At 43.5% G+C, this 24,316-nt stretch overlaps 1 protein-coding gene across 1 annotated transcript in view; it reads right to left on the reverse strand.

Moving 5' to 3' along the window:
- Positions 1-277: 277 nt before the first annotated feature.
- Positions 278-24,316, reverse strand: part of LOC139049446 (N(G),N(G)-dimethylarginine dimethylaminohydrolase 1) — a 78,566-nt gene continuing 54,527 nt past the window's right edge. Inside the window, exons 4-5 of the mRNA XM_070524835.1 lie at positions 7,461-7,583; positions 278-5,749 (exon numbers count right to left, since the gene is read on the reverse strand). Of these exons, the coding sequence (XP_070380936.1) occupies positions 5,633-5,749; positions 7,461-7,583 (240 nt within the window). The 3' untranslated portion in view covers positions 278-5,632. The remainder of the gene's footprint in view (positions 5,750-7,460; positions 7,584-24,316) is intronic.

The raw sequence follows: 24,316 nt of genomic DNA on the forward strand, positions 1-24,316 counted from the left end.
GATTATCAGTAACAAATTACCAGACATGTGGCTCACCAAGCTTGCTTTACCTCTCACAATACAGAGTTATAGTTATGCAATTGCTTATAAAGCTATGCAGAACGTTCAGGCACTTTTGCCTGTGAACACATCAATAAGCCAAATCTGACCAGTCATACCAAGTGTAATCTAGAGTACACTTTGCAGGGACATCATTCTCTAATGATTTTTATTGTGCTTTCCATTAGGTTGTGACACAGGCAACATGTCAGCCTCCAAGATGATTTATGCTCACCCATCTGTACTGAAAATAATATTTATTTGGAAGCTGCTACCACTGTTTACATCAGAACGATATGATGAAAACAAGTGCACATTTTTTTACAAAACCTACGCCCAGGAAACAAAAGCTGTACTATAGGCACATTTAGAGCATCCATGGCAAGCAGTGCGTCCATTTAATTTTGACTGTTGCCAGGCATCACAATAATATAATCCACATAACAAACAAGCTGCACACATATATGCATGGGCAGATAGTGAATACACAAAATGAATAAGCCTCAAATGTAAAAACAGGTAATGAGGACACTAAGACTTAGTAAAGTGGACCCTGTTTCAAAGTTATGTTAGTGTGACCTAACTTGGTCAGACTGATTTGGAGAGAACTACATTTTATTATTACTTTTGGAGTAGTGTAAACTGTGTAGCTGCACGGAGTGTGTTAGCACTCTTTCTTTTTCATACTTAGGTGGCCACATGTTGCACTTCGTTCATAAGCTGCTTAGAAAATCAGGAATAGGAGTAGTATGCTAATAGGTGCTCCTGTTTTTTTCTTTTGTCCCTCTTGTTCCTCTGTGCCTGTTTTTTTTTTCACCAGTATTCTTTTTAACAATTGTGCACCAACTAGCCGTGCAAGAAGTTCTCAGTATGTTAACAGGCGACAAGTATTGTTTGCAGAACACTGCACTACAACTTGCACAACAGTAATGATTATACCATTTATATATTGTACTGTTCTTGAATCTATAATGACGCAAACTCTTATGTAGTGCTTCAATGTCATATAATGTTTATGCTATAGTCACATTTAAGTGAATGCTTTCAGCTTTTCTGCTTTTCACGCTGGTGGAAAAAGTTCTGTGGTATTGTAGACAGTAAACACTTGAGTTGCTACAAGGCCTTGTGCAGAAAAAGCTGCGTTACAATAAGGAGCCACAGTTGTAAATCCTATGAACACATACATGACATTCTGTCAAGTAATGAAAAAATAAAAGGAAAGAATGTGCATTTGGAGCAGTGGAATTGCATAACATAGTAACACGAACACAACAAATATTGTAGTGACACACTAGAGGTAACATGAAAAACAGCTGCAAGAAAGCACTGCTTGACAATGCTAGCATTTCAATGTCAGCAAGACGTCTGACTAGCTGGACCACAGAACCATAAAGATCATAGGCCTCAGGTTTATAATCACAATAAAGCAAGGAACATTACTATCCACAACCTTTCCTTGAATAGAGAAACAAAAACAAACTAGTAGAGGGATTTACAAAGCAGAATGAGTGGAATGTACGTGTGGCAACTACAGCCAAAATGAACCAAGCAGTACAGCAACTACATTATTACACAGCAAACATCAACTATTAAATTCAACAAAATCACCTTACAAGAATCAAAGCAGATCATCTTTAAAACTATTTGAACACCATGGCATTGTTTGACAGCCCTGTACCAAACTTTGCTCTCTCCTTTGATATATTTTTCTTTTATAGAATTTTTGTGAATGGGTATCCAATTTGCTCTAATACTGTACACTTCTGTGCTAGCTACAGCACTGGACTCATCACGCTAATGGCAAATGAACTTGTCCTTGCGAGTCACTTGCTCTTGAATCTGTACATTGTTTCATATGCAATAATCATTTCTGATTAATATCTAGGCTCTGCAGCACAAATTCTTACATGTGGTGACTGCACAGATGCACGGTTCACTGATGTATATAATATGCTTTCTTAATACATATGTGAAAGCACTGTATGCAAGTTTGTTCTTTTTTTTTTCTTGAAACACCAATGTATAAATCTGTGATAACGACCATTGGAAACACTACAAACCCAACCAGGCATACACCTATAACAGCTCTACTGCTGCTAACCAATATGCAATGCAACATCTTTACACAACAGCAAGTGACAAATCGTGACACACATGACAAAATAATTAACTGTGGCAGAAGAACTGAAAATTATCCAATAAGAACTACCATTTGTCTAGCAACAGATGTAATTCTCCTTTGTCATCTACTGCAGTTCCTATACAACTACAGTTGAACCTTGGTATAATGAACCCCAATTCAACAACATTTTTTTTTACTTTTTGAATCTTAGCTCTATCAAAGGCCATGCATCATTTATCATGACTTTATGAACTAATTTTGCATCACAGTTTCAACATAACAAAGACATCATGCATTGCATTGCATGCACTAGGGGCCTTCATGTAACAAAAACAAAAGAAAGCTCAGATGAACTACTGTTTGCTGGCATCTTTACATCTACAGGTGTTGCCAGTAAGTATAGGCAAGCAGCTATCAAGCAAAATGCATGACTGTGCTATCTGCCATCCCAATACAATGCCCACACCCTGCATTCCATTCCAAGGCACTGCAGCACTTGCTCCAAGCTCTTCTGCCCTCTATGTTGCAGGGAAGTCACGGAGGATGGAAAAGCTAGCAGAGAGCTTCACTTCACAATCCTGAGGCATAGTCAAAAAGATTTAAAGGAGCCAATGCACTAAAATTCCTGCTGTACGGCACACAGAAAAAAAAAAAGATTTTCTTTCTTCATTTTTTTTTTCACTGCACGCAGCAGTAAACATTCTGAACATACAAAATGATGACCAGAGTGTGTATTGCAAAATGTTTACCCAGGTTTCTTGCGCTATTTTATTCAGGCATGTCTACTGACACTGTTCTAGGCGGCTTATGCTTCTAGGATCCTATCTGTGTAGCATTTTGGACTACAAAAACATAAAAGCTTGCTTTAACAATAATTTTTTTACTTAACAAGGCCTTTGACTGGAAGTACTGCTTGTTACATTTGGGTTAGACTATAACCACTCTAATAAACCATAGCAACTGTTAAGTGCATAAAAAAAATTCAGGTCAGTTAACATCACCAGATAAATAATGTCTACCATGAACCTTGACAAGTGCTTAAATCACTTGCTAGCTGCTGCATTCTGAAGGACACACATTTCCACAGCATCTCAAGACATACTTATCTGTACATCATACATAGGGCAAACCTAATGTTTGCAAAGCAAGTTAGCTAAGCAAAAAGAAATTTATATAAACAAAGCTTAAAAACAGTCACTGTTTCAAAATGGACCTGTCTGGGATGGCTCTAATGAAGATAGCTGTGTATGCTACATACAGATATGACTGCATTCAGCAGACTGCAACATAGTGCAATGCACATAATCCTACAGACCTTTTGCTGCTTTCTTGGCACTTAATTTGCAGTGACTGGGCATCTACAAGGCTGTGAACCCACACACAGCATAGCAGCCCAAAACACAGTTTAGCTTTTACTTCCTCGTGGTGCTCTACAAGGCACTAGGCAGAACAGAATGCAAGCACATAAAATCAGCATAATTTTGGCGCAGTGAAGAGATTGGCGCAAGATCATAGAAAAAGAAGCTACTTCCAGTATTTACTACTAGAACAATTTTTTAGAGGCCTGCTTAACTACACATTTCAGACAGTGCACTGTCAACACAAGGAATAGCAGCCATCTAAAATAGTATCAACTTTCATTTGAAACCTAAAACTGTGACTACAGAAATAAGGCAAGCATGCTGGAGAAGAAAAAAGCAGCCCATGACAACCAATTTAAGGTGAAATTGACATACTTGTCTATGTTCACTGCACTAAAGAATGCTGGTTGGTTGAAATTTATTATTAAAGCTGGTTGAAAAATTTATTTGCAAACTTTTGAAATATTAAGTTTTTCTAGCCCTTATGAGTGCCCACAATGTACTCAAGGTTATTCAAAACTATAAATTGCTCAGTACTACTGCACACAGTCAGTGCAGCTATGCAAGTAATGTAATTTCCAGCAATTTGTTATGTGCGAAGTTTTTCGTCTCTTTCATGCACATAACACATGACACACCTCATAACTATTCATGTCAAAATGAATAAGCAGGAGTACACTTCTTAACCGGTGTGCACAAATTATCATCACAATTTTACAAGCTCTTTCGCACCTCAAACTGTTGAATGCAATAATAAAAGCTTTCTTTTTTCACACATCTTTGTTTGTGCGTAGCTGCAATGCTTTTAACAATGGAACACAATGCTTGATGTACAATAAAACTTTCACAATGCATAATGATGGTACTTCCTTGTGCTTAGTATAAACAAGCTGCTGAAAGCATAGTGCTACGACAATGAATTATAATGATACATGAGCACACGTATAGCTTCCAAGGCACACATTTCATAAGGGAATGCTTCTCAGTGCAGAACTTCCTTGCATTATGCAAGGCAAGGCAAGGAAAATCTACATCAGCATTAAATCAGCCTAACGCTATCTGTTGTCACTTGATATTAATGGACAATGAGTGAAAAAAAACTTAAGAAAGGCACAGGAAATCCACTCTGACATTCAGTAAGTGCAATGTTATTTGTTCTTGTAAGCTGATGGAATTAAGATTGAGTGGAAAGAAGAAAATGTAAACACCAATTAATGAAAATAGCTATAGAAGCCAATGAGAATGTATGACTGATATAATTTTTCTTCTGGTGCTAGTACCCATACATTTGGACTGATAAAAACATTGTAAATTTTGTCACTCTTACTGGCCGCGGAAAACATTTTTTGCAAACAATAATGAAAGCCATGGCACATTATCACAAATCAAGAAGTTTGCCTCAAGGCATAATAAGCAATCTTTTATTTTAGTTTAACACAATTTTCAATGTGCACACAGTTGAGCATGAAGCAGTATAATAATAACGCTCACTGAAGGGAAAAAAATGCCACATGTGACCATCAATAAGAGCTAAAACATCTGCAACCCAACAATGAGTTGGTTATAAGAGATCAACAATGCAGCAACCAATGTGATGTCTGTGTGGGCAAGTGCATGAGCCAAAATGAAACATAGTGTGAAACATCATGAACACACAAGCAGAAATCATACTTCTGTGTACTTTGCTGCCCACAACGTAACTGCAATGTATTGATGCTTTAAGAAGAGTTGTCGAAGGCAAAAGCCAGAGTTTCAACCTAAAATAAAGGCTGGATGGGACTCAAAGACTGGCACTGTCGTGCTCATTTATGGCTCTGCTCAATAAGCAACAAGCATGTGTGCTCTTATGTAGGTAAAAAAGTTGGGCTGCATGAGACCTCTATGCACCAAACAGTTGTTAGGCAACAGATACTTTGACACGAAGCTTGAGAAAATGCTTGGGGACAAACAAATATTCTTTCTTTCCAACACTACAGCAAGCTGTCATTTATCTTGTGCACTGGCAACACAAGACCTGCACATAATACTTGTTTGAACAGTACCTAACCAGAGTCGGCAAAGTGGAACGGTGGGGCGTGCAAATGCGTAAAAGCTGGATGTGTTCCTGGCTTCAATGGTGCCTGCTCTTTCGCACCAAAAGGGCCAGGCTGGGAAGACCCGTGCTGCCTTTGCTCAGCTCCGTTACCGCAAGCGTGACACGGCCATAGTCAATCTTTTGGGCAAACTCCTGGCCAAAAGAAATCCATAAGTTGGTTTTGACAAAAGGTCATAACAGCTATTAAACACACGCACGTGCACGCACGCACGCACGCGCGCGCACACACACACACACACACACACACACACACACACACACAGAGAGAGCACAATCAAGAGTAAACTCCATGCCCTGTGCTTGTATTGTATGCTTGGAGAATTAAATATATTCCACTATGCGTCTATGCTTTAAGGCAGAACACAGCAAAGGTCACTAGCTTAAACAACATTGCATTTCATTCATTTATTGAGGATTACATATTTATACTTGAGACACCAGACAAGTAACTGGAAATAATGAGGTGAAATATATGCATAAGATATCAAGGAAAAAAATCTTAAATTTAGCATTTTGCCACCTTTTCACTTGCATAAAGATCAGCAGCAATCTTTTAAAAACAGTAAAGGCATATAAGATAATCAATAGTGGTAATTTAATTCACAAATATCACACACATTCATCTAAAAGGGATACTGCAACAAAATTTACCAAAAGCTGAGAGAACACTAGAATGTCGTTCCTAGAAGGTGTTTATTTCCCTCATTATTTTGGTGGAAGACTCTATTCAAGGTAGGAGTGTAGCATCACTTGTGGATGAAGTAGATGGCATCTAATTACCGTGCAGGCTAGTTTACTGCTGCTAGTTGCAGCTGCTGGCCCAATATGCCCCAACCAGGAAAACAATGTGGCAGTTGTGCACCCATTAGTCTGGCATATGCCATTTGTGTGTATAGCTTTATCTATTGGCATAAATCCGTGTGAGGTTGGCACTTAGTCACATGTGCCTAAGGGTGTCTCAGCTATCATGGACGAAGCTTTCAAAGAAAAAAGATGGATCAATTAATGTGGATAAGACCAAGCAGAAGATGTTGTTTGGAGTCCAGTTAAGAAACTGCCAGTAATCCTATTATTTAAAAGTGATTACCTAACATTTTAATTGTTGTTCTAGTCAATACGTCAAATAAGGAGTTGTAGAGAATCATTAAAAAAAAATATACAACAGGCTAATGGAGTGTGGGCAGCATGCTCACTAGGCAAGAACTCAGATATAATATACATATCAAATTCCACCAGGTGCACCAATTAAAGAAAAATAGCCAGAAAAAAATCCTTTGCATTTATTTGCCTCTGAAAGTGATGGAGTTCCACTTTACATCAGAACAGTAGGTCTTACTTTAATTCATTAAATTCAGTGATAAATTTTACTGCAATATCATCCCTCAACCTCACAAATTATTCCATGTGTGCAACACAATTACCAATTATTTTGTAGATCGTCATTTTCACTTGGTTTTATTCCCAGCAACATTAGGCTCCTGATAGCTGACAGTTTAAAAAAAAAAAAGTTATCTTTGTTACTGATGGCACACTCACAAGTACATTATAATTTTTCTTGCAACAATATGCGTTCAAGTACTGTGTGGGATAAGGCTGTCCTAACATTAGAATAAATCTTGAGGCATGTAGCTCCCACATAGCGCTACATTATGCACTATGCTACATTTTTTACCAGCTGGTCCTGCATACCATACAGACCAGCTGCCAAAGTACATTCACAAGCATCTGACTGCTATCTACTACCTTTGAGCATACACAATTCATCCAATAAAGAATCGCAATGAAGCATCAGAGTTATAAACAAATGCTAGGTGCATTGAACATCATGCAACTACATCCTTACCTGGTTTGCATTTGGGAACTCGTGCCTGTGCAGCAAACGCCCATTAATGTATAAACAGCCTGCTGCCCTCTCTTCAGGCAAAGTCACTGTCTGGTACTGGAATGTTGCTTCTCTCTCCACTTGCTGCAGCAATAACCACAGAAACAGTAGTATGTCAGCTAATTGCAAACAATGAACAGTGCATCAGAAGACACACAGGCAACTCTGTGCAACAAATTATTTACACATGCATGGCATTTCAATGCAAGAACCTAGCAGCCCCTGCAGTTGTGTGCAATAATGAATAGCCTACAACAACAAAATTAAAAACTGTACAAATATCTTGTAACAATATTCTTGTAATTATTTTAATGCCACACCATAAAACCTTGTTGATGTGCTCCTGTTAATTTTTCACAGCTCTTATGCTTTGAAAAATCGGTCCCATTTAGTTCACATAGGATCATGTGTATTAGCTTCCAATTTGTTACGCTTTTCTTCCGAGTTGTTTCAACCAAAAATTCCTAAGGCACATCGGCAACATGTCATCTTCTGTCTGTGGTGTTTACATTGACCACCGCATGTCGCCACTGAAAACAGTCACTTCGCAGCACCTGCCAAGCAGTGCAATAGGACTGCCATCACTTTGTTTAGATTGTCACCAGTTGTGAATATCAACATGGCCCATAAAGTCGAAAGTGAAGAGAAAGAAGACAAAGGAACAATCGGTCACCCCACACTCACATTCACAGATGTTGTTGTGGCCTTCAATACCTTGCATGGTTATTTCTATATATACGGCTGCACGGAACCATAAAAGAGCTGAGTGCGCTTGAAAAATAGGCTGTTAATTAGCAGAGAGAGTTGCCCTTGTTTTTTTGTCCACCCGCCCTGATCTTTACACGCTGCTTTTTCTTCTGCTCAATACACTGAAATGAATACATTACTTGAAGCTTGCGCAACACCCCTTTGTCTCTGCCAAGTTTCACACAATTCTGTTTCACCATTCTAGTGTAATGCGTGTAAAAAATGTATGTAATGCATATGTATATGTCTAAAATGAATATGTAATGTAGAAAACATCCTGGAGGCATTTTTGCATCCACAGTATGTAATACAGAAAAGATTTTAGTACATTTAAGATTCTACACACTGTACAGAAAAGAACCCCCCTTGTTCTATATGTGCAGATTTATTACTACTACATTTCTGAAATAGTTCTCTTTCCTCACATTAATCACAGCAAACTTGCTCTAGTCTAGTTTCTTGTGCATACCTTTTAAAGAATGTCTACTGGTCAAGTCCTTGACATTAAAGCCTCCACCTTTGGTTTATAGAATGTAACATCACTGTAATCTACAAGCCTGGACGAAATCACTCTAATGCCGACTGCCTATCACGCGCCCCCACTGACCCGCCGCCTCAAGACAACGAGGATTACGACGCCTTCCTTGGAGTAATAAGCGTGGAAGATTTCGCTGAACAGCAACGAGCAGACCCAGCACTAAAAGACCTTGTCAAGTATTTGGAAGGGAACACCGACATTGTTCCTAGGGCATTTAAGCAATGATTATCTTCGTTTTCGCTTCAAAACAAGCTACTCGTAAAGAACTTCTCACCAGTCTGCGCCAACTACCTCCTTGTAGTTGCCTCAGCCCTGCGTGCAAAAGTACTGCACGCCCTACATGACGATTCGACCGCTGGGCACCTCGGATTAAAAATGAAAAATGAAAAAAAAAAAGAAGCCACGTGACAGAGCAGTTGCGCAGTGGTATCGTGCTGCTCTTAAGCGTGCGTTCAGTGAACAAGGTAGGCTCTTATCGGATGACGGCACCAATGCATGCTGCTGGCCGAGAGCTGCCGAGAAGATAACGAACGCCCCAGTGGCGTAGCCAGAAATTTCGTTCGGGGGGGAGGCTTACGTTGCAGCTCGGCATCCTCCTTAAGAGGAAGCTTTAGCTCGGTTGCTCCTATCTAAATACATGTAGAAGGGTAATTCGTTTTTCCTTGCAGCAACTGCTCCAAATTTGACGATTTCTGTTGAATTTAAAAGAAAAACTTAAATTCTATTGACTGCTGGTTTCGAATTTTTCATTTAGGTTGTCAATTTTTATTAAAAATTGGCCAAAATCGCAAATTTTCAGAAAGTGAAACTATCAAGTTTAAAACTCTGTAACTCAACAATGAAAAGTGATATCACAATTCTGTGAATTTCCTCTAATAGCACATCTACAGCAAACAAAATTGATATGTTACACATGAATCTAAAGAATTTAGTATTATGGAAACATGGCTTTTGCAGAACCTTTGTACACAACATAACTAATTCACGTAAGATACAAATTGACATACCAAATTTGTCCGCTTTGACTGTTACAATAGATGCTGTTGACAGAACCGCGATATCTGTTCTTGATGCAGAGCTGTTAGTTTGTAAACGTCGTGTTCCTATTTTTTTTTATCTTTCGAATTTTTCAAAATATTTTAAACAAAATTGAGGCCCTAAATTGATATTCCACTTCCAACAGACACTACAATTTAACTTTCTCCCTCAAATGCAACAAATTTCATTAAAAGTGATCCAGAGGTCATCTCAGAAAAGCGTTTCTGCGTTTTACATGTATTTGAATAGGCCGCGTCAGAGCTGGGCCCGAGCTAAAGATTCCTCTTGAACAAATTGTCAAGGGTTCAAATACATGAATAATAATTGCATTGCCATTGCCAAAGATGCTGCAAACGAATTCTTGAATGCTATGCACCGCAAAAAGTAAAATATGCCATTCTTCATAAAAGAATATACTCGTATGTGCCAAAAATTGTGCCCAAAATAACTGATATCAATGCTTCAATGTTTTTGTCTATTTAATAAGTAAAGAAAATATCACACGAACTTTAGAACTATATGAGTTCGAAACCAGCAAAGCAGTGCATGCCGCTCATATGAAAAATGTAAAAAGCCATGCAATGAACAAGTTGAGGATAAATATGTTAATGAAACTTTGTCATTCAAGAACCGTGTTTGCATTCATGTACGTATGCAATGGCCAGTAAAAAATATAAATGACGCAGGCATTTGGTCCAATGTATTACGCAGGAGCACCTGTCACCGGTCGTGTATCGTGAGTAATTGCACCAAAATTATAGTCGCAACAGAGAGCACGTATAAAAACAGAAGTTCTGCAAAACATACGAGGGCGTGTCAGATGAAAGTGAGCCAATACGAATACATGACAAACGGGATACTTTATTTAAAAGTAGTCTCCATGAGCATTTAGACATTTGTCCCATTGACTAAGGAGTCGCGTGATTCCGGTCTCATAAAATTCCTTGTTGCTGCTCCAAAAAGTCTGCAACCGACTCTTTCACGTCATCGTCCGACATGAATGTGGTGCTGTATTTTTTTTTTTCGGTTGCCCCAAAATGTGCATGTCGCAAGGCGACGGGTCTGGGCTGTGTCGCGGCTGTTGCAGCATTTCCCACTTGAACTTTGCCAGTTTTGTATTAAACACATCAGTGATGTGGGGACGGGCATTGTCGTGGAACAAGATGACCCCATTCGTCAATTTTCTGCGTCTCTTGTTCTTGATTGCAGCACGCAGCCGTTCCGGTGTTTCAAAGTATCGGAAACAATCGATAGTCTCTCAAGACTTAGCAAATTTTACCTGTAATGGTCACTGACGATTGAAAAAAAGAAAGTCAGCAACATGTTTTCAGCGGAAATGACGGCCTTTGCTTTCTTTGGGCATGGTGAATTCGAATGTTTCCACTGTAAGCTTTGCCGTCATGTTTCAGGCTCGTAGTAGTGGCACCATGGTTCGTCCCCAATCACAATTGCAGACAAAAAGTCGTCACCCTCATTGTGATACCGGATCAGATGAGTCAAGGCAGCGCCGAACTTCTCCATCTTCTAGCGGCGGTTCAAAATCTTGGGCATCCATTGCGGACACAAAAGCTGATGACAGAGATGTTCATGAATTATGGCGTGAACCGAATCGTGACTGATGTTCAGGCGCTCTGCCAGTTCATCGATGCTTATCCTCCGTTCTTGTCTCATCACCTCATCAACTTTTGCAATTTTGTTAAGGCTGGTTTCACGATGGCTTTAGTCCCGTCTTGGATCGTCCTTGCAACTTTCACGACCTTCTTTGAACCGTTTGCTCCAACGCTTCACAGTGCCTAATGAAATGCGATGTTCAACGTACACGGCAGCCATACGGCGACTAATTTCTTTTTACGAAATACCTTCAGCAGTCAAAAACTTCACGGCACCACGCTGTTCAACTTTTGGAGTTTCCATTATGTCACGCAACCATGTTCAACTGAATGTATGAGAGCATTACAGAACCTTTATCTTCACATCTGCGTGTCACTTTTGTAAATGAGACATCCCTCTCTTCTACGCACATGCCTCGCAGATAATGAACCGAACCATTATTGTGCGGGGTGGTTAGGCTCGCTTACATTTGACTCGCCCTCGTACATTAGAAATGCGAAGATACAATGGGATATACAAATGCGAAGATAGAGCTTGATAAAGGGCAAAAAAGTGTCACTGGAAACAAAGTTCACTGCACGTATACACAAAATCTCCCAACAAGATATTTCAATATATTTATAAGTCTCCAATAAATGTACGTATCTAAGAAAAAGTCACGGTATGTAATGCGTCAAACCAGGCAAATAAACATGTTGCGCAATCACAGATTCACAGAATCCTAGATACCGCACCGCCCCCATTTCATCCACTGCCCCCGATGTATCGAGCGCGATGCAAGATGACTAGCTTGCTCTTCGCTATCGCTGACTAGCTTCTCTTTGCGCACACAAGACTGAGCCGCCGTCGTCGGCTCACCCATTCCACCCCCCCCCCTTTCCGTACGCTTTCACTCGCACATGCAGCATGCGGCGCTCTGTAACGATGTTATCACCCTCGGACTTTATATGAAACATGAGGGCGACGGTGATGGCAGGAATGCGCTTGGGGTGTCCATATAATTGCTATCGCAATATTATAATAAGAGCACCCGTCAACTGAAGCGTCTCGTGGCCCATTACTTTCCGCAAAGGAAGAAGTAAAAAAATTGAACTTTCACCATGCAACAATTCGCTGCGCCGCAACAATGTTTTTTTTTTTCCTTTTTTGGTGCAGGGGCACTGAAATGAAAAAAATGCCAAGGAAAATATGTTGGCCACAATTTAATGCCTATTTTGCGCACGTAATGAAACTACCGAAGGAATATCGAAAAAAATGTGAGACGTTTGGTCCACAAAGAACCATAGGCATACTGCTCGGTATCCTACACCGGCGAGCCAAGACTTTCCGGAGAGGTCGCGCTCATGCGAACGCGGTGTAATATGTTGCGTCTCCACAGTGATGGCAGCAAGCGACCATTGTCTCTTTTTCTCGTCTGCTAGTCAGAAAGTGTCCAATAATCTGCCAGGCGAAAATCCACTCGGCCAGAGCAAACCAAACACGCACCGAAGTGCGCCGCACGGTGGTCGGGGCAACACGAGAAAAAGGTATGCGCTCTGGCTGGCTCTGGCAGCCCGCGGGTAGGGTAGCATGACCAAAGAAATTGAAGACACTCAATGTGTCCTCGCGAATAAAAGTCAAAGTAGAAAAAATGAATAAGAACGTAGTTAGCTTGGTTGGCTTTAGTGTCTTAACATGGATGCTTTGGCGTAGGTGAAAAAAAAAATTAATATTTTTTTATGTGACATGACGGCACAAATGAACCACCACAACGCTTCGTCTCATCGGACCTCGCTGCATGCTTTGTCAACTTGTCTAATAGTGTGTTGATTTGGCTTGTCCCATTGTATGTTCCAGTATCCCTGAAGAGAAAAGTGTATAATAGCTGTGTCTTACCAGTACTCACCTACGGGGCAGAAACCTGGAGGCTTACGAAAAGGGTTCTACTCAAATTGAGGACGATGCAACGAGCTATGGAAAGAAGAATGATAGGTGTAACGTTAAGGGATAAGAAAAGAGCAGATTGGGTGAGGGAACAAATGCGAGTTAATGACATCTTAGTTGAAATCAAGAAAAAGAAATGGGCATGGGCAGGACATGTAATGAGGAGGGAAGATAACCGATGGTCATTAAGGGTTACGGACTGGATTCCAAGGGAAGGGAAGCGTAGCAGGGGACGGCAGAAAGTTAGGTGGGCGGATGAGATTAAGAAGTTTGCAGGGACGGCATGGTCACAATTAGTACATGACCGGGGTTGTTGGAGAAATATGGGAGAGGCCTTTGCCCTGCAGTGGGCGTAACCAGGCTGATGATGATGATGATGATGTTCCAGTATAAGACTTTAGAAAAGTCAATACACCTTTGTCAAATGTTTAAAACAGCATTATACCCACAAAGTTCCGCAATTGAAAATCTAACGCACAACTTTGGAAACTTCAATACACCTTGCACATCAAAATTTTCTGAGAATTATACCCATAAAGTTTCGGAATTGATGTCCATGCGCTCCATAGATTCCGCGGCCTCCGCGAGATGACGCGGTGAGCCTGTTTGTCATCAAAACGCCATAGAAACTTTGTGCTCGGATGGGTCTGCTTGCGTTATGTGACTCCCGGTGCATGGGCGTTGCCACGAAATCCAGCCCGAGTTCACAATTTTCGCGGTGAAATGCCTTTTTGAGTTCGAAAAAGACATTCTAGACAAAATCCAGAATGAATTTTGGCGCCGGGGGGTTGCTTTGGTCGGCGGTGCATTGACAGCACGAAAAAATTTCGGGGAGGGGGGGGCTGAAACCCCATAAGCCCCCCCCCCCCCCCCCTCTGCCTACGCCCCTGGAACGCCCTGCTGCTTTCCCGTCGCCAGTCACGATTCAGCTGACCTTGTTCACCAAACGCAGGCTTAAAGGGACACTAAAGTTTACTATGAAGTTAAGTTAAAGGATAAAGCAATGCTCTAGAACATCTAAGGCGTCAATATAATCGCAAACGGAGCTTTAGTAACCGAGAAATTGAGGTAGAGCTCTGTGAGGTAAATGCATGACACGATGTGAGACCCCCCAGTGACATTCCGGTACTAGCCCAATGACGAAGGCACTCTTCATTATAATTTGTCACTAGTACTCAACTACTCGTATTAAAAAGAACATTTCATTAGGTTATAAGACAGAAGAAAATGTTATTTGTCTACTTCTGGGGCGCGATCGGAGATATTTTGTTCGATACGCGTTCTATTCGGTTGCTGCAACGTCACAAAGTGGCAGTATGCAAAATTTGTGACAACGGGGTGGAGAGAGCAGCCAATCAGGAAGTGCTGACCTCCCCGAAAGTTTACTTCCATCGTTTGTCGTCTGCTTGCAGACAGTATACTATAAAAATGAAATGTTTCTCGTCTTCCAAATGAATCAAATCTTTATCTAAAAAAATGTATTTTTTCTTCTCAAGCCCAAACACGTTTTCAAATAGTAGTACATGTGACTACTGCAATTTATAACTATTAGTTTCTTTGCGTCGTCCCTAGGTGGTGTCGCGCACAGCGAGAAGAAAAAAAGAAAGAAAAAAAAAAACGACGGGAAGAGCGGCGCACTTTTCAAGAGGCAGCGACAACATTCCAGTGGCTCGCTGGCACCAATGATGGGGTCGATTTCTCTGTACAACCAACGAATTATTTGTTTCGAGAAACAAAAACGACGCCGGAATTCACTTTCTGCCATTTATTCAAACGCGTTTCGCACCGCCACCCGCTTTCCTCCTTCCTCTAGAAACGCCAGCGCAACAACCTAAGTTCCCAACGGAAGCGCCATTTTCTCGAATTAAACTATGGATTGGATCCAAACGTGCCATGCCGCAGCCGCCGGTTGGATCCAATCCAATCCACCAGACGCGCCATGCAAAGCCGTATGATCCCGTATGATCGCTCCAAACTTCCCAGCTGCCGTCGGGATCGGCGCCTAGAAGACGAAATGCTCGGTGGGAGGCTGATTGACAGGTACGTGTCGCCATTTTGACGTCACCAAAAACGTGGTCGCGCCCCGTGGCTGGCGATGTCGGCGCGGAGTAGGCCAATCGCGCGCGCCGGTAACCGAACGAACGCGCCGAACAACCATCTCAGATCGCACTCCTGTTGGATTCTAAGAAAAAATAACATTTTGACGTTACCTTTCAGTAGTATGGGTGGTAGAAGGGTTTCGTTTTCGCTCGACTCTGCGCCGCGCGCGCTTTGGAGTTTCAGTTGTTTCGTTATCGCGTCGTGCTGCGCTGGTTCTGCTGGCTCGCGAAACTTGCATTTGGAACAAGCAGCGATAATGTCAAGTCCATGTGATGTCATGGGATGCGCGAACGGTCCGCGGAACTTGGCCAAGGGCAGTTGCAGCGGTGAATCCACCGTTACTTATCGCTGTGTGCCAACGAGTGAACCTCTCCGTTCGAAGTGGTTAAGTGCCGTACCTCTGCCACATCGCGTTGGCAAAGAGCCGAAAAATCACATAGTGCGCTCGCTGCACTTTCGTCCAGAGGATTACGAGTTCAACGCCGACTTACTGAAGTCGTGTGGAGAGGTACGCGGACGCTTCAGAACGCACTTTCTCTTAAAATAAGTATCTTCTTCGCATGAAACAAGCGTTTTGAGGTTTCTGGGATAGTATTTCAACAGTCCACGTTGACTTAATATTAACCTTTAGTGTCCCTTTAAGAGCAGCACGATACCACTGCGCAACCGCTCCGTCACGTGGCTTTTTTTTTATATTTCGCGGGCTTTCTTTGCAACCCGGGAAAAAAGGAAGTCATACGTATCGTACAGGAAATAACTCGATCGGTGGTTTCTGGAGGTGCTCTACAAATCTGCGTATCATACTTGGGGTCCTCAACCAATAATTAAAAATTTGGGTAATTAAATTTAAGTAATTAGTGAGTATGGGGAAAACAAAAAATTGCCCGAGTTACTATAGGCCAGTGCGAATAGTATGCGTTCGGTTCAATTCGCTTCCGACGCGCCTTTCATTTTTAAAATCTTGGATCAAGTTACATAGGACATCCTGTATATACCGAAGGTTCGACCTCACATACCAGCTCAACAGCCGCATCCGTGATTCCAGCTAAGGAGGTTACAGTTAAACTCAAATTGTCACACATGACTACATCTACGTCGGCAGAACTTGCAGCCCTCCATGCCGCGATGACCTACGTCACCGAAGAGCCGGCACAGAAATGGGTCATATTTTGTGACTCTAGCAGCTCTTCACAGTATCAAGTATGGCTTACATCACAGAACTTACGAGCAGATGATATATCTGACATCAGGGAAGTACACCACCATGCTCTGGAAACAGGACACAACACGATCTTTGAGGGGGTTCCTGCTCCCTGTAACATCGTCAGCAACGAGTTCGCTGACAAGGCCGTCCGGTCTGCCCACGAAGACACCCAGACGCGTCCAATAGCTTTGGTGAGGACGGACACTGCCAGGGAACTTTGCTATACTTGCACGCAAAAAGTCAAGCTTTCTGGAGTTCAAGTGCCTTCAACTGCGGGCCGCTTAAGCTGGACCCCTTGCTACGGCTACAACTGCCATCTAGCCTTTCCCGCGGCGAAACAACCTTGCTGTGCCGTTTGTGGCTGGGAGGGGCGTTCACAAACGCTTAATGGCCGAGATCCCGATGTGCGACTCCTGTAGGTGCGAGGAAACCATCGAGCACCTACTGTGTACCTGTCCTCGCTACGACGTACAATGCCTCTCTCTTAGGACAATTTCAAACCGACTGGACTCGAGACCGTTCTCTGAGTCAAAAATACTCGGACCGTGGCTACACCCGTCATTGGCACAAAAGGCGACTCGGGCACTAGTATACTACTTTCATTTCTGAAAGTATTCTTTGCCACCGGTCTGCCAATATGTAAAGGGGGCCAGGGACCACTCAAGCTGCCAATAAGCAGCCCTTATCTTGGCCCTCTCCATTTGCTTGTAATTGAGCCCAAATAAAATGAAATGAAAAAGTGCACCGGTTTAAGAGACCGCTTATAGTGTTCCTGGGGTGCGATCGGAGATGGTTGTTCGGCGCGTTCGTTGGCGCGCGATTGGCCTACTCCGCGCCGACGTCGCCTGCCGCGGGGCGCCGCCCCGTTTTTGGTGACCTCAAAATGACTACACGCTCCTGTCAATCATCCGCCCACCGAGCATTTCGTCCGAACGCGACGGGAGTTGAGAAGTTTGGATACAGCCACTGTAGTTTGGAGCGATCATACGGCTTCGCATGGCGCGTCTGGTGGATTGGATTGGATCCAACAGGCAGCCTTTTCGGCTGCGGAATGGCACGAATCCGATCCATAGTTTAATTCTAGAAAATGGCGCTTCCGTTGGAAACTTCGGTTGTTTCGCTGGCGTTTCTAGAGGAAGGAGGAGAGTGGGTGGGGGTGCGAAACGCGTTTGAAGAAATGGCAGTAAGTGAATTCCGGCGTCGTTTTTGTTTCTCGAAACAAATAATTCGTTGGTTGTACAGAGAAATCGACATCATCGGTGCCAGCGAGCCACTGGGATGTTGTGGCTGCCTCTTGAAAAGTGCGCCACTCTTCCCGTCGTTTTTTTTTTCTTTTTCCTTCTCGCTGTGCGCGACACCACCTAGCCCTTTCAGGCGCCACTTGCAATTATGCATATAAAAAAATCTTTTTATATATAAACATTCTTTTTGGGACCTAAGAAACACAAAACTATCGAATTCTTGAAAGTTATCATGAAACTTTATTATTTGCAACATCGTACACAATTGTGTACAAAGCGCCTCGGTGGTCACAAAATTCACTTGTGGAATGCGAGGAAGCAATTTCTCTCTTTCGTCAGGCACAGTTGCACGGCGCATTTCATGCAGAATATCCGGGTGCCTCATGTGCACTTCTCGAGCTTGCAGGTGACGTCGCGGGATTCGAACCAATGGTCAAAGGTATCGTAGTGCGCGTCGGTGCAAGGAAGCGATATTCTTGCTTTTTTGCCCTATGTTTGGTTGTGGTGCTTGGATCTCTGCAAGAGAAGGCCTTCCACGCTTTTTCTCGGGTAGCACCGACTTAATTAATGCTTCGGCAGCTTGCAAGCAAGGGAAAATTCATCAAACATAGGAGTTTCGCTCCAGGCAGCATTTGATTGTCACGGTGGTAGTCCAGCCAAGAATTGCAGATACCCAGGTTCACAAAAGGAAAAAACACTCTGTGTCCACTTCTTCAGCTTGCATTTCCCCTGCAGCAGCATCTTCCTCTTCTGTGAGGTTGGTGAACGCAGCTGCAACGCAGGCGTCGGTCGCTTCGCACGTGGCTTCTTCTTCGTCGCTTTCCCCAACGTCTGAAACATTTATCATCAATGAGCTCCAAAAGCCTTTCAGCTGTCTTTTGGGTTTTCTTATACTTGTTTGCATTGTAGAAAGAACGACGAATGGCCAAAAAACCTCGAAAGAAAATCAAAGCAACTCTCAACGTTCTTCATTTCTGCAGCGACCACGGCGCTTTGTACACAATCGTGTACACATGCGCGTGCGAGCGTTAGCATTCGGTCATCTCCTCAGAAAGGATAAAATTATCACTCCTCGGTACATCATATGATGCACAAGCGCGCCTAATTTTTTTTCGCTTGCCACAATAAAAAAAAGCGGCTCTAAAAAAATAAGAACTTCACTCACCGCTCTTTGCTGCTCCGGCGTCCGCCATTTCTTGTTTTGATATGAACATCTTCACCGAAATGCGACAGATGGTGCCCAAAATGCACATTGTTGTCAGTTTAAAGTTTGGAAATGTGCTAAAGCCAACCTAATAGAAAATTGCGCGCCCTAAACGCGAAAAAAACACCAGAAGTACAATGTACACAATTGTGTACAAGGCGCCTTAAAGGGCTAGGGACGACGCAAAGAACCTAATAGTTATAAATACCTAATAGTTATAGAAGTTAAAGAACCTAATAGTTAAAGAACCTAATAGTTATAGCAGTAGTCACACCTACTGCTATTTGAAAACGTGTTTGGGCTTGAGAAGAAAAAATACGTTTTTTTAGACAAAGATTTCATTCAATTGGAAGACGAGAAACATTTGGCTTTGTAGTATACTGTTTGCAAGCAGACGACAAACGACGGAGGTAAACGTCCGGGGAGGTGACCGCTTCCTGATTGGCTGCTCTCTCCGCCCCGCTGTCACAAATTTTGCATACTGCAACTTTGTGACGTTGCAGCAACTGAACAGAACGCATATCGAACAAAATATCTCCGATCGCGCCCCTGTGCATCATCCCACGTGCACTCAGTGCTCACTCTCTCCCTCTTTTTCTATTTCTTTCGCCCTTTCTCTTACCCCCAGTGTAGGGCAGCAAACTGGGCGGTCGTCTGCTGACCTTCCTGTCTTTGCTCTCATTGCTCTCTCTCTGTTCGCGCAGGCAACGCAGGGCCCGTTTATTGTAATGCTCGATTTCATGTTCCATTGTTCTTATGACGCGACGCGCGCCGAGGCAGATCGCAGCGATAACAGCAACGCAGCGGCGTGCGATTCATGTCCGAGCCGATGACGAAGTGAAGAAAAAAAGAAAGGAATATTGATATGGAACGTTAGTAAATGTGGCCCCAGTTCGTGGTTTTCTTGCACTCGCTACGTAGGAAGTGCTCGCAGTACATTCCTGGGGCTCTATTCTCGACACGCATGGCGGCTGCACGGCCGCCATTATCCGCCATGTTTACTCTCTGATTGGCTGTCGAGAGGTCACGTGTTTTGAAATTTTTGCCGGGAAGCGGAAGTTTTGCGAAATGTCATTTTGCGTTTTCATCAAGATGACGAAACGTGACGTGGAGCTGCAAATTTTATGGACTAATACATTTTTTTGGTCCTTGGCAGATATATTGTGATGTTAGCGCTTCAAAAAGAATGTGAGCGGTAGCGTGCAGAAGCCAGTGCAATGCATCTGCAATTGCGCGAATATGTGGTGGCGATTCAAGATATGCGCCATGCCAGCTTGCTGATTGGCTGAAGGAATATCTTGTGAGGAGCGTCACAGGAAGGGCTGTTTCGTAATCGTCAGTTTGACGATACGTGACGTTGCACTGGGCCGCCATTGCTGAGATTTTCCGCCATAATTTTTGCTGCGACGAGCCGCGCGAATTATGCTAATGAGCAGCCATATGCAATGGCAGCCGAGAGGAATGCGTACCGCCACATTTTCCCCGTCGTTTGGCGCCACGAAAATCTTTTGTTCATAACGCGTGCTCATAGTATTTGCATCGCTCTCGGGTGGTGTTGGCATTTGTGTTTGGGGCCATCGTTTTTTAAAAGAACGCGTTTATACGAAATAATATTGGTTGAATATAGCAAACTTTCAGCAATGTTGTCCACTTTTCACTGCTGCATTTGTATTGTAATCGAGATTAATGCCTTTTCGCACAATCAAAAGTTATTACAACGGCCTTTTTCTAACTTACAAAAAGAAATGTACGCAAGGCGGCGCCTTGAAGTTCCCTCCCGCGGTGCCAGTAACCAGCGAAATGAACAAGAGATGGCAGCGCCGGCGCTTGCGTCGCTCTAGTGGATATCTCTGGCGCGCGCAACGCTATCGGTGATATTCGTCCGTTTCTAAGCTAGCCGAGTCGGGCTGAGTCACTTGCGTTTCACGAAATAGCGATAACGTGGCCTAGAACGTGCGCGCATCACCACTGGTAGGTCGCGTATGTTGTCTCAAGAAAGAAAACAAGCGCGTTGGCGCCAACATGCGATGACTCATTCCATTTTCCAGGGACACGCATCCGAGCTACTGAAGCAGACGACGGCTTGTACGCAGCAGACGACGGAAGCGAGAAGCGTTTTCGACAGAATAATCATACGCTTTGAGATAGCTGCTTTATTTTTACTGCGGAGGAAAACTGTTTTGCTTTACCGATAACGCTACATTCAGTGCCTTCATTTCAGTTTCTTAGGCGAAACGTCAAGTTGGCGTCACGTTACGTAAGCAAAACTGGGCCGCCAGCGCCATTTTGTTTGCGTCGCGCCTACGTCACGCACCGAAGAAAATGGCGGAATGTCCAGAATAGCGCCCCTGGTGCGTGCATCGTGCAAGCTCCTGGTAGCACACGGCGTGGCACTGGGTATAGTGTACTCGAATAATTATTCTAGTACACTATAGCACTGGGCTTTGCCAACGCATTTACGCTTGCGACGCTACCTGTCGGCGGAGAATAAAAAGAATGATATTAGTAACTTACTTCAAGAATTGTGCATCCGCACGTTTATACTTTAAAACTTGCAAAATAATATTTAATTGATATTTTATATTTATTGAGCAAGTGATATGACTCAAGTGATATTGAGCAAGCAATATGACGCGCACTTCAGAGGCTGCACCTTCCTTCCACATCTGGCTTGGGAACAGCCCATTTGGGGCGCTATTCTGGACATTCCGCCATTTTCTTCGGTGCGTGACGTAGGCGCGACGCAAACAAAATGGCGCTGGTGGCCCAGTTTTGCTTACGTAACGTGACGCCAACTTGACGTTTTGCCTAAGAAACTGAAATGAAGACACCGAATGTAGCGTTATCGGTAAAGCAAAACAGTTTTCCTCCGCAGTAAAAATAAAGCAGCTATCTCAAAGCGTATGATTATTCCGTCGAAAACGCTTCTCGCTTCCGTCGTCTGCTGCGTACAAGCCGTCGTCTCCTTCAATAGCTAGGATGCGTGTCCCTGGAAAATGGAATGAGTCATCGCATGTTGGCGCCAACGCGCTTGTTTTCTTTCTTGAGACAACATACGCGACCTACCAGTGGTGATGCGCGCACGTTCTAGGCCTCGTTATCGCTATTTCGTGAAACGCAAGTGACTCAGCCCGACTCGGCTGGCTGAGAGACGGCCGAATATCACCGATAGCGTTGCGCGCGCCAGAGATATCCACTAGAGCGACGCAAGCGCCGGCGCTGCCATCTCTTGTTCATTTCGCTGGTTTCTCGCACCGCGGGAGGAAACTTCAAGGCGCCGCCTTGCGTACATTTCTTTTTATAAATTAGAAAGAGGCCGTTGTCATAACGTCTGATTGTGCGAAAAGGCATTAATCTCGATTACAATACAAATGCAGCAGTGAAAAGTGGACAACATTGCTGAAAGTTTGCTATATTCAACCAATATTATTTCGTATAAACGCGTTCTTTCAAAAAACGATGACCCCAAACACAAATGCCAACACCACCCGAGAGCGATGCAAATACTATGAGCACGCGTTATGAACAAAAGATTTTCGTGGCGCCAAACGACGGGGAAAATGTGGCGATACGCATTCCTCTCGGCTGCCATTGCATATGGCTGCCCATTAGCATAATTCGCGCGGCTCGTCGCAGCAAAAATTATGGCGGTAAATCTCAGCAATGGCGGCCCAGCGCAACGTCACGCATCGTCAAAATGACGATTACGAAACAGCCCTTCCGGTGACGCTCCTCACGAGATATTCCTTCAGCCAATCAGCAAGCTGGCATGGCGCATATCTTGGATCGCCACCACATATTCGCGCAATAACAGATGCATTGCACTGGCTTCTGCACGCTACCGCTCAAATTCTTTTTGAAGCGCTAACATCACAGTATATCTGCCAAGGACCCAAAAAATGTATTAGTCTGTAAAATTTGCAGCTTCACGTCACGTTTCGTCATCTTGATGAAAACGCAAAATTGCATTTTGCAATACTTCCGCTTCCCGGCACAAATTTCAAAACACGTGACCTTTCGACAGCCAATCAGAGAGTAAACATGGCGGATAATGGCGGCCGTGCAGCCGCCATGCGTGTCCAGGGGCGCTATTCTGGACATTCCGCCATTTTCTTCGATGCGTGACGTAGGCGCGACGCAAACAAAATGGCGCTGGTGGCCCGGTTTTGCTTACGTAACGTGACGCCAACTTGACGTTTCGCCTAAGAAACTGAAATGAAGGCACTGAATGTAGCGTTATCGGTAAAGCAAAACAGTTTTCCTCCGCAGTAAAAATAAAGCAGCTATCTCAAAGCGTATGATTATTCTGTCGAAAACGCTTCTCGCTTCCGTCGTCTGCTGCGTACAAGCCGTCGTCTGCTTCAGTAGCTCGGATGCGTGTCCCTGGAAAATGGAATGAGTCATCGCATGTTGGCGCCAACGCGCTTGTTTTCTTTCTTGAGACAACATACGCGACCTACCAGTGGTGATGCGCGCACGTTCTAGGCCACGTTATCGCTATTTCGTGAAACGCAAGTGACTCAGCCCGACTCGGCTGGCTTAGAAACGGCCGAATATCACCGATAGCGTTGCGCGCGCCAGATATCCACTAGAGCGACGCAAGCGCCGGCGCTGCCATCTCTTGTTCATTTCGCTGGTTACTCGCACCGCGGGAGGGAACTTCAAGGCGCCGCCTTGCGTACATTTCTTTTTGTAAGTTAGAAAAAGGCCGTTGTAATAACTTTTGATTGTGCGAAAAGGCATTAATCTCGATTACAATACAATTGCAGCAGTGAAAAGTGGACAACATTGCTGAAAGTTTGCTATATTCAACCAATATTATTTCGTATAAACGCGTTCTTTTAAAAAACGATGGCCCAAAACACAAATGCCAACACCACCCGAGAGCGATGCAAATACTATGAGCACGCGTTATGAACAAAAGATTTTCGTGGCGCCAAACGACGGGGAAAATGTGGCGATACGCATTCCTCTCGGCTGCCATTGCATATGGCTGCCCATTAGCATAATTCGCGCGGCTCGTCGCAGCAAAAATTATGGCGGAAAATCTCAGCAATGGCGGCCCTGCGAAACGTCACGCGTCGTCAAAATGACGTTTACGAAACAGCCCTTCCTGTGACGCTCCTCATGAGATATTCCTTCAGCCAATCAGCAAGCTGGCATGGCGCATATCTTGAATCGCCACCACATATTCGCGCAATTGCAGATGCA

Source organism: Dermacentor albipictus, chromosome 1 (genome assembly GCF_038994185.2).
Source record: "Dermacentor albipictus isolate Rhodes 1998 colony chromosome 1, USDA_Dalb.pri_finalv2, whole genome shotgun sequence".
NCBI lineage: Eukaryota > Metazoa > Arthropoda > Arachnida > Ixodida > Ixodidae > Dermacentor > Dermacentor albipictus.